Here is a 10,462-nt window from a genome sequence, read left to right on the forward strand (position 1 = left end):
ATACAATAATTGGAGATAGAGACCTGGTAGTTTTATGTAGTGACTCGATAAGGCTGTAGGCAGTAAACGCGTCTAGCCCTGAAGTTGGTTCGTCCAAAAAAAGCAAAGCAGGTCTAGTGACCGTTTCAACTCCAATGGCAAGGCGTTTCCGCTCTCCTCCAGAAATACCACGCGTGTTTTCATCTCCAATTATTGTATCTGCACAAACTTCCAGTCCCAATTCGGAGATCACCTTGTCCACATAAGCCAATTTCCTTTTTTTTGGAATTCCACTTGAAAGTCTAAGAAGGGCAGCATATTTAATGGTTTCCCTGACAGTAAGGGTTCTATACATAACGTCTTCTTGCTCGACAAATCTATAATAAGAAATAAGGGCCCTTCCTCAATACCCAACGGATTCTTTCCATGATGAATGTTCTCTCGGCTCGCCATTAACCAGTACTTTTCCGGAGATTTTACCAGAAGTAACTCGACCAGAAAGGATGTTCAAAAGAGACGTCTTTCCTGAACCAGACTGTCCCATTATTGCAATAATCTACTGCAGAAAGATAGCAAGGGTGTCTTCTTACTTGGCCCGGCTCAACATGTCCAAAAACATTTGAAAGAATTTCTCGATCTTCTTTACCTTTTTTACCAGGAATCGTAAATGAGACATTTTCCCATGCCAATGCTATCTTACTATTTTCATCCTCAAAGGAGAAAGACGAAGAGTGAGAACTAGCCGCAATTTCGACATCCTCAAACATAAAAAATTAAAACATTCATTAAAGACTTTCATGTTGCGGCGATGTAGTATCACGTCTGTTTTCAAAACATCAAGCAAGAGATCAGCAAAACCTTCACAATTTTTGTCAATTGGCATAGGCACAATTTGTTTTTCAACAAGGCGTGTTTTTCATCTCCAAACAATCACCTCTTGTTCATTTAGTGTGTCCTACGTTCAAAATAGAACTTTATCCAACGGCTCAAAGGAATCAGAGGAACATGCACTTGATTACTCCAAAACGATTCTGCTACCAAAGTCGCCATTCAAAATCCAGACCACTTTTGAGGAAGAGAAAAATTATTTCACCACCAAAGTCGACAACGAATATCGGCACCAAAGAGATGGGCCTTCTCCATTCGTTCTTCTTGATGGGCCTCCATTTGCAAACGGAAACTTACACATTGGACATGCACTCAACAAAATCCTAAAAGATATCTTTCTTCGGATTAAAATGCTCGAGGGGCATTCAGTGAGGTTTGACCTTTCCGCCTTTCCATTTTTAGGATGATCCCCGGTTGGGATGTCCACGGCCTTCCTGTTGAAATTAAGGCTATTCAAGAACTTCCACAGCCATTGGCACAACAAAAAAAGGAGCCATTGGCAATGGCTATTCGAAGGAAAGCTTTCGATGTGGCTGAACGTTACATCAAGATTCAAAAGGAGCAGTTTATATCACTTGGTATCATGGGTGATTGGGACGCTTTTTATTGTACCAAAGGTGTGCTAACTCGGCTTATAATTTTAGATCCATCCTATGAAGCCCGTGAGCTACGGCTCCTCAAAAAGCTCCTTGAAAAGAATCTTTTAAAGCGAACTCTCAAACCCATTTACTGGTCGCCCTCTTCCCAAACCGCACTCGCCGAATCAGAGCTGGAGTATGATAATAATTATAGAAGCACTGCTCTTTATTTTTCATATCCGTTACTTGAAGATGAGCAGAGCGTTTCATGTAGCCTTGAGGACGGAGAGCATTTTCCTGTGTCAAATAATTCTTCGCCATCAAATGGTTGTTCTTTATCACTGCTCATTTGGACAACTACGCCGTGGACGATACCTTCAAACATGGTAATTACCCGGCTCTGTTTACCATTAGGCTCTTGCAATAAATTCTACGCTTCCATATCTCATCATTGAAGAACAAGCCTCGAAGCAGAAATTTATCATATCTGAAGCTGCATTTTCGACCATACAAAGGGACGTATTTCCAAATATAAAGCCTATTTCCCATATAAAAGGAGATCAGCTTATTGGTCGCAAATATCGTGACCCCGCATTTGGGGGGTTTACTAGGCGGATTCTAAATGCCCCTTGGGTAGAGGCCTCAAAAGGCACAGGAATCGTACATATAGCCCCTGCCCATGGACACGAAGATTTTGAGCTGTGGAAAAGTACTGGTCAGCATCAAATTATTGATTTTGTTGGGGATGATGCCAGGTTTTCGTCTACCGCACCACATTCGAAACTTTGTGGCCTTGAGGTGCTTTCAGAAGAGACAACATGCATTATTGTTGGGATCCTGAAAGAGCACTCTATGTTCGCTAGTCTAATCCCATCGTACCAACACTCTTATCCTGTCGATTGGCGAACTAAGGGGCCCATAATTATAAGGTATCCGCCTTTAATTTATCTTGTAGAGCAATACACCAGTGGCACATTACTCTCGAGTCAATTCAATCAGATGTAAATTCTCTAATTGGAAGCGAAAAAAGCTGCTCATCATTGAATCCATCCCAAGATCCATCTGTTCCTAGTCGGCTACTTTCAGCAATGCAGGGCCGCTCTTCTTGGTGCATTTCCAGGCAACGCTCTTGGGGTATTCCCATACCCTTCTTTTATAACATTGAAAATGAAGAACCTCTCATCTCCCCAGAGATCATTGAACATGTCGCAAAGCTTGTGGAATCTAATCCTAGAGGTTCCGACTGTTGGTGGGAGGAGCCTATTTCAACGCTTCTCCCTCCCTCTATGAAAAGCCTTTGCTCTGTTCTCGAAAAGGGCTATGATACCTTGGATTGCTGGTTTGATAGCGGGTCCGCTTGGTCAATTCTCCCCAATCAGTCAGATGTCGTTATTGAAGGTATTGATGACTATCTGAATCTAGGTGTCGATCAACTTCGAGGATGGTTCCAGTCTCTTATTCTTACATCTGTTGGTGCCATTAATAGGCTTCCATTTAAGCAATGTATCCTGCATGGCTTTGTATTGGACGAAAGCGGCCTGAAGATGTCAAAGAGCATCGGAAATGTGATTGATCCCACAAACTTTATCCGCAAGCATGGCATAGAAACTCTTCGCTTATGGGTGGCCTCCTCTGATTACCGCTCAGAGTTGAAAATTGGACCACAAATTATTGCCTCCATCACAGAAATGAAAAAGAAAATCAGAAACACGGTGAAATTTATGCTGGCCAATGTTTCTGATCTGAAAAACACTACTCCTGCGAAAGTGAATCACATTTTAGCTGTTGGTTTATCACAGGTAGATGACGCCATCAAGAATGGCTATTCGAAAATAGATTCCAATACTCAAGCTACCATAAGCGATCTCGATTTAAAATCTTTCCATCGTTCCAACTCGATCATTTCCTCGGTAAAGATATTTTCCTCCTAATTGATAATAGCGAGAGCAGTATATGATATTACTTCTTGCAGACCTTGAGGCCCAAGTACGATCGGCATATGTTAAATTCGAACCATTTACAGGTGCACATTTGGATCCGTGATTTCTAGCTCTTGCTGCAATCAATTCATTTCTCACAAACCATCTTTCAGCATTCTACTTTGAGATGGTCAAAGATATTCTTTATTGCTATCCTAGGGAGGCCCCAGAACGACTCTCCATCCAACATTGCCTTATAAAAGTTTACATATGGCCCCATGTCCTTATTTTAGGTTCTATCGTCATTCCAGTGGATACTCTTTCCTATTCTGCCATATACAAGCCATCAGATACAGGAGCTGATATCTCAATTCTCACAAGTTGCGATTGCCTTTCCAAAGGCGGGCAGCACAGATTTCAATACCCAAACCAACAATGATGTTCTTGTTAAGCACTGGGGGCTTTTACGCGAACTCAAGCATACTTTCAATCGACTGATGGATGCAATGCGTAGGTCCCAGTAATATAAATGGTGATAACTCTCGTTAGCGTTGCTACAAAGCCCGAGCAGTGCCAACTATCAATCGAAGCCAAGGGGCCGCTTCTGAGGTCCGCTCTTGCTTTGCTCAAGGAGAATGAGATGCTTGCCCTATTTCAAGTGGCATACGTGTCCATCTCAGCTGGTACGCTTCCGCCAAGCAGGGATACCCCAGAAGCAAACATGCTGAGCGATAAGCTTTCAAATGGAGAAGGTATTCCATTAATTCTATTCATAGGCTTTACCCTTGTTGTAACCTTATCACCAAAACATCGATGTCCCCGTTGCTGGCTCCACAGAGCCGATGTTTTCGCATCCCCGTGCATTCGTTGCGCAGAAGCTCTTGAAAATAAATAATTATTGAAGTTTTTGTTGTTGTGTATCGTTTTCGACATATTGGCCGATTTATAGCTTAATAACAATGTGAGTGCAATTAGAGCCTCTCAAGGGACAAGAATCGAGCGTGGGTTAGGGTCAGCCAGTGGCGGTCCAGCGGTTAGATAGCTCAAGGAGGATTAGATAGTACATACTTTTTATTGAAAGATGCTTGCGGTGGCTGTCCGCACGAACTGTAGATGTGTGTCTGTATGTTCTGGGATACCGCCAAAATATCCTACACAGCATAAAGACAAGAAATCTCACCTTTTCGCCGAAGAGTCCTGCGGCAAAACTCATAAACGGTCATCAGGAGCCCTGTACCGATAGGCATCAATATTGTCCACCCTTTAATCGGTGCTGCAGGGACCAGTATATGCACGAACGGCACAAAAATGATCGCCGCTACAAGTTAAGAGAGCCCAAATGGTACCCAAAATCACCAAGCTGGCGACGATGGAGAGCAATGATCGCCGATTTCTACTTGATTAGTGGAAAAAATACCTGAAGGCATCCAAGCCAAACGGATACTCGTATAGCTTCTTTACCATGAAGAGGGTAAAAATTTGCCCCATCACAATGGCCATAAAGTATGCAGATTGCGCCGAAAGCAGAATGTCCATTTGGGTGGTCCAATTGCCAACGCCAGGCAGATCTGGTGCTCCGATTTTGAAATTGTTTTGAGCGGCACCAACAAGAGCAAAAGGCCGGATACCTCTGAGTGCAAACTCGCAAAAATATGCCAAAAAACATCCTGCTGTGACAAAAACTCCACCCTGGAGATAGGCCCAAAGCACAAGATCTGTGTCTACAAGCACCTCTCCGGTCTCCTCGCGTGTAAAATTTCTCCGATACCATTTGAAGATGCCTGACCATTTCCGTCGAAAGAAAGAGTCGAAATGCTGATCACTTTTCAGCACTTTCCGAAAATTATCACCATCACCACTAGTGGCGCCATCATGATCTTGCATATCTCCATGGAGCTTGGCCTGATTTTCTGCAGAAACAAGTGCGCTTTCTGAAAAGGAAGCTGGTAGTTCTGAAAGCGTGGCCATTGATAGCGGTAGCCCAGAAAAGACAATTGGGGGCTGATGAGCTGAGGCTGCAAGCAACGTTGACGTTGCTAAATGTGGTGCCAGCGCCTCACCGCTGCCCAAGCTTAGGGGAAGAGTCTCATATGGACGGTACTTTTTCAGTGTTGTCGAAATAGACGCTGCCAGCGGGCGAGTGGCACCCATTGCCATCATAAAGGAGGGCGTGGGCATCAGTGTTGAATACCTGCGGATTGCCTCCTTCTGCTCTTTAAGCCTACGGTCACCTGCTCCAGCGTCATATTGTGAGCAACTCATTGCGGATGTACACAACACCTTTCTGGGCGGCACTAGCATGAGATCCGATTCTGGGCGTTCCCAGGCAAGTTAAATTGACGGTGCCAGCTCCGTGGCAAGATCGATCGTCAGCAATAGCAATGTATTGATGGGTAATGGTATCTCCAAAACCAAAAAGCAGAGGAAGGCCATGATTTCAGGCAAAGAGTGTGTCAGCGTGTATCTGATCGATTTTTTCAAGTTGGCGAACAGCAACCTTCCTTGCTCGATGCCTATGAGTAAGAATGGTCGAGTATTTGAAAAATCGATCATTTGAAAGATAAAGCAAATAGGTCGATATTAAGGATGCAAAAAACTAGCGGCAATCGATGCTCACCTGAAACAATAGAGCAAAAGTCGTCATCAAGCAGAACCATTGCGGCGGCCTCTTTGGAAACATCGGAGGCCGAAACATTCATGGAGATGCCGAGATCAGCCTTTTTGAGTGCTGGTGCATCATTAACGCCATCTCCAGAGACACCTACAATATGACCTTTGGCTTGACATCGCGTTACAATCTCCAACTTATGACGTGGAGATGTGCGTGCAAAAACGATTTCAGAGTGTGAAAGAACTTGATCCCAAGCTAAATCTGTCAGTCTATCAATGGCATCTCCGTGAACAACAATGCCTTCCGCGGGAACCCTGTATGCAGAGTCCGCAACATCAGCCTTGACTTGGCCTGCGATAGCATCTTTGCCACAGCCAACATCTGGTGCATCAATGCGCTCAATGTCTCCTTGTAAAATTCCAACACGCCTCGCAATAGCCTACACCCGTAAGCGATGGCTCATACCTCAGCGGTTAGTGGATGGTCGCCAGTGACCATGACTACCTGGATTCCAGCCATCCGCAAAGCATTGACCGCACGCCGCACACCTGATTTTGGCGGATCCATCAATCCAACAAGCCCGACCAATGTAAATCCAAGCCAACTAGAAGATGACGATCCCTTGGGCGCAGGCGGGACATCTTTACCATCAACATTGGAAGCTTTAACAGAAACACAGGAAACCGGATCAATTAGGAAGGATCGCAATGCATCTACGTCTGAAGATGTCCAAGCACAATCAACAGGAAAAAGATCACCTGGCAATGCCAATGATGCTAATCCCAGCACACGACGACCCTGTGCTGCCATTTGGGCATAAGTAGCCTCAAAGTCAGCCTGTGCCACATCGTTCCACGGCAGCTTCAATGTGCCGCTGAGCAAATGAGTACATCGAGCAGCAACTCGCTCGGGAGCGCCTTTGAGCATGGCCATGAAAAAGCCGTCCACGTGGTCGTAGCGATGAACAGTCAAATGCCACTTGTTATGTGATGTGAATGGGATCTCCCATACTTTTGGATGTTCCGCAATGATGCGCTCATCAAGGTTTGGTTCGCACTCCAGGGCGAATTTGAAGAGCCCCACTTCCGTGGCATCGCCAAAGATTTTGAATTGAGAAGGCAGGACGCTGTTAAGGTTACTTGTTTTGTTATTTGTACTAGCGGATGATTTGTTTGAGCTTAGACTGGCTGCTTCAGGTGATGACACGGGGCCATTGCTCTCCGAAAATGGCATGGAATTGGTTGATTTAGGGCTGATAGCGCTTTCAGAGAAGCCGCATCTGCATTTGGAGCAGAGAGCGCAGATCTCAATCAACTGCTGTGCATTTGGCGTTGTTTCCAACGCAAATCTACGACGTTGCGCTGTCTCCTCTGTAGACACAGAAGAGGAGACACCATAGAGCACCGAGTTCATCCATATCTCGCTGACACTCATACGATTTTGCGTTAATGTTCCCGTTTTATCAGTGGCCAATAACGTAATGGCGCCAAGCGTTTCTACACCATGCAAATCTTTTACGAGCACATTTCGCGCCGCCATCTTTTTGGCGGAAAGCGTTAAAAGAGCCTGAAATCAAGAGAAAATCCGTACCGTGACAGTAAGCGGTAGCCCCTCAGGCACGAAGGAGATAAAAACGCCAACGGCAAAGCTAAAATTCATGCCCAAAGACAGGTTGCGCACCAACCCAAAACAGAAGAAAAATATTGCCGTTGTGATGGCCACGACCGCTAACACCTTGACAAAGATATCGATTTCACGCGTTAATTGCGACGGTCGCCGTTCGCCACTCATGGTCAGGCCAGCGATTTGACCGAGCATTGTGGCATCTCCAATGCGCACAACAATTCCAAGCCCCTCTCCAGAGACTGCAATCGATCCATTGAATATGAGATTTGCAGCCTCTTGTGGCGGCAAACCTGCTGCAGAAACTGCCGTGCTTCGCTCTTGCGGCTCTGACTCGCCTGTCAGGGATGAGTTGTCCATCTATGTATTAGTTTGGGGGGGGGCATGATGGCTAAGATAAAAAAGGAAGGAAATCCGAACAGTGAAAATAGTAAATCCGAATAGTGGAAATAGTAAATCCGAACAGTGGAAATAGTAAATCCGGCCGAGATTGAAGCAAAATTTTTACCTTAAGCTCATCGCAATGTACCAAACGCATGTCTGCAGGGACTTTGTCACCGCTACGCACTAGTACAAGGTCGCCTGGGACAAGCTCCGAAGCCTGGTGGACCTGTAGCCTGCCATCGCGCAAAACCATTGTGTTTTGTGGAATCATTTGCTACGTGTTGTTAAAAGCATGCCTTACTTTGAAGGAGGCCAACAACGAAGCAGTGCGATACTCCTGCAGAAACTCCATCGCTGCGTTGGTAAAGGAGACTATGAACAGAACAATCCCAAGATAGAGCTACAATAAGAAGAGAAATGCTACATTTTCCACGCTAGAGTTTTTCGCGGTTGCAAATAAGACCAGGCTCATAAACCCTACAAATGAGAGCCAGAAAGCAACAGGGAAAACTGGGGGGAAATCGGAAAATCAAGCAAGAAAAAAGAACACACCTGCAAGCATTAGCAAGATGTTGAAAATGCTCAACAAGCACGTCATGAACCGCCGAATCGCAGATATGCGGCGAGGAGGCGAAAGCTGGTTAAGCGCGCCATTCATTCGCCGGTACTCGTCCACCTGCTCAGTGGTCAGCCCGACATTCTGCATTGCCAAGGCGGTGGGCGAAAAAGAGGTGCCATACCTGGCGCAAACCTCCTCGATTTCGATCAAATGCTCGTCAATGGGAACAAAGTGTGTATCCAAGGATGGCGGTATGTCCGCAATGAGCGGTCTCTCCTCGGCCTCCTTTGATGGGATCTCGATATTAATGTGAGAGGCACGTGTGCCCCCATTGGCCGCTGCAATACCAGCACTGACCATGCCATCCATCAAATCGAAAATTTCATAATTTCGGGATCCTAGATCAACGATCAGCACAACAATGCAACTCTACTGGCCTAATCGTAAATTGCATCCAATTGCAAGTTGCAATCACAATTTAGTCCCGAAATATCACCTCATATAAATTTCGGAAGGCCATCATCATCATCATGATCTGCAAAGCATATAATCAGCATAGTGCAGCACGATGAAGAATCATGGCCATCAACATTGCCAGGATGGTGCCAAAATCAAGCCAGTGCCGAGCGATTTTTACACAGATGTCAATACATGATTTGTTTTATTCGGTTTACACAACCTGGATGCGGTCATCTGCAGAGGGACAGTACAAGTTCAACGGGTATTGCAATTCGCGATGCTTCTCCGCCAGTGGGCGAAAGAGGTCGTTCCTAATGGATAAGAGTTGAGGGTTACCAAATCGCAATGGCAAGTGTCTGGTGGCCAAGCAGTGAAAGATGGAAACAGTCCAACTTGCTTATGAACTCAATGGGGACATCACGTTCTAGATTGATTTCCGTCAATTGTGGTGAAAGGATGACTGCAAAGTCTTTCATGAGCGGCACACGAACACCACGATCGATATCAAAAACGGTATAAGCCTTCCAAACATCCTCTAACATTTCGTTGTACACTTTCATGCGTTCCTTGAGTATTTCTCGTCCAAACTCGGAACGGCAACATGGACAAAGGTATTTGCGTAGCCAATTCACATTTGAGCATCGTTCTTTGTCTCGTGTCCAAAGATCTAACGGAGAGACATCAAGCAGCTGGACGATGTTTACAATCGTTTTCGGGTAATTTTCTGAAATCTGCTCCATTAGGTCCATGACCTGTTTCTTGAAGGTCTTCGGATGCCTCGGTGAATTTGGGTTTTCCGGAAATGCCTTTTCGCAATCAGGAACACACAAATCGTTCATTCCAATGAAAAGTGTCACCATCTAAAAATTATCGTCGTTACCGTAACATCACGTACCTTCCATTCTGCAGAGAGATCGATGTTGGTTTGGTTTGCAAGCTTTTTGAGTTGGTTGTTTATGTACACAAATTGCTTACTAAGAGCATCAGATTTGGAGCCACTAATGGCGGCATTGAGATTGTCAACCTTGGAACTATAGAGCCAGCTAAATGGCGGGCACCAACCGCGCAAGCACATTCGCACGAATCGTTTGCCTCTGGAAGCTCCTAGTGGTCTTTTGTTCGTGTTGATGTTGGCGTCGATGTCTCTACGCCTTGCAAATGGATTCCAAGACGGATAGACGTTTGAATAATAAGGGAACGACTTTTCTTCCTCTTCCAAAAAAGGCGAATCTTCAGCCGCAGACATAGGCATGTTCTCATCTCCAAAAAAGCCACCCAAATTAAGATAGGTCTCTTCCATATCTTCCTCCTGCTCCTCATCTTGCTGAAAAGGAGCTATATTATCATTCTTGTGATAATGAGCAATGAAATTGGCAATTGAATTAGCCCCCTTATCTCCGCCCATGGAAAAGCTATGGCCCCTGAACTCTTTCCACGACATGGGGTTGAAAATCAAGCTTGT

The 10,462-nt window shown here is 45.2% G+C and overlaps 6 protein-coding genes across 6 annotated transcripts; 2 read left to right on the plus strand and 4 right to left on the minus strand.

Annotated features, from left to right (window-relative positions):
• Window positions 1–862, minus strand: DI09_140p10 (uncharacterized protein; the record flags this gene model as incomplete). Its single annotated transcript, XM_013383688.1, has 4 exons — window positions 1–356; window positions 390–535; window positions 570–737; window positions 800–862. Coding segments are annotated over 4 exons (733 nt in total), but the record flags the coding sequence as incomplete, so codon positions are not given.
• On the plus strand, window positions 777–3,488 carry DI09_140p20 (isoleucine-tRNA ligase; the record flags this gene model as incomplete). Its single annotated transcript, XM_013383689.1, has 5 exons — window positions 777–1,240; window positions 1,270–1,831; window positions 1,860–2,446; window positions 2,476–3,355; window positions 3,387–3,488. 5 exons carry the CDS (start codon window positions 777–779, stop codon window positions 3,486–3,488), a joined length of 2,595 nt encoding a protein of 864 aa, XP_013239143.1.
• Window positions 3,489–3,893: 405 nt separating this feature from the next.
• On the plus strand, window positions 3,894–4,259 carry DI09_140p30 (uncharacterized protein; the record flags this gene model as incomplete). The annotated part of the gene is made up of 1 exon (XM_013383690.1): window positions 3,894–4,259. One exon carries the CDS (start codon window positions 3,894–3,896, stop codon window positions 4,257–4,259), a length of 366 nt encoding a protein of 121 aa, XP_013239144.1.
• Window positions 4,260–5,695: 1,436 nt separating this feature from the next.
• DI09_140p40 (uncharacterized protein) lies at window positions 5,696–8,253 on the minus strand (the record flags this gene model as incomplete). The annotated part of the gene is made up of 5 exons (XM_013383691.1): window positions 5,696–5,877; window positions 5,982–6,414; window positions 6,441–7,541; window positions 7,566–7,958; window positions 8,107–8,253. The coding sequence occupies 5 exons, from the start codon at window positions 8,251–8,253 to the stop codon at window positions 5,696–5,698; spliced, it is 2,256 nt and encodes a 751-aa protein (XP_013239145.1).
• A 258-nt stretch (window positions 8,254–8,511) lies between these two features.
• On the minus strand, window positions 8,512–8,910 carry DI09_140p50 (uncharacterized protein; the record flags this gene model as incomplete). Its single annotated transcript, XM_013383692.1, has 1 exon — window positions 8,512–8,910. One exon carries the CDS (start codon window positions 8,908–8,910, stop codon window positions 8,512–8,514), a length of 399 nt encoding a protein of 132 aa, XP_013239146.1.
• Window positions 8,911–9,332: 422 nt separating this feature from the next.
• Window positions 9,333–10,462, minus strand: DI09_140p60 (uncharacterized protein; the record flags this gene model as incomplete). Its single annotated transcript, XM_013383693.1, has 2 exons — window positions 9,333–9,860; window positions 9,896–10,462. Coding segments are annotated over 2 exons (1,095 nt in total), but the record flags the coding sequence as incomplete, so codon positions are not given.

This window comes from Mitosporidium daphniae, assembly GCF_000760515.2.
Source record: "Mitosporidium daphniae strain UGP3 chromosome Unknown contig-140, whole genome shotgun sequence".
In the NCBI taxonomy this organism is placed as follows: Eukaryota; Fungi; Microsporidia; genus Mitosporidium; species Mitosporidium daphniae.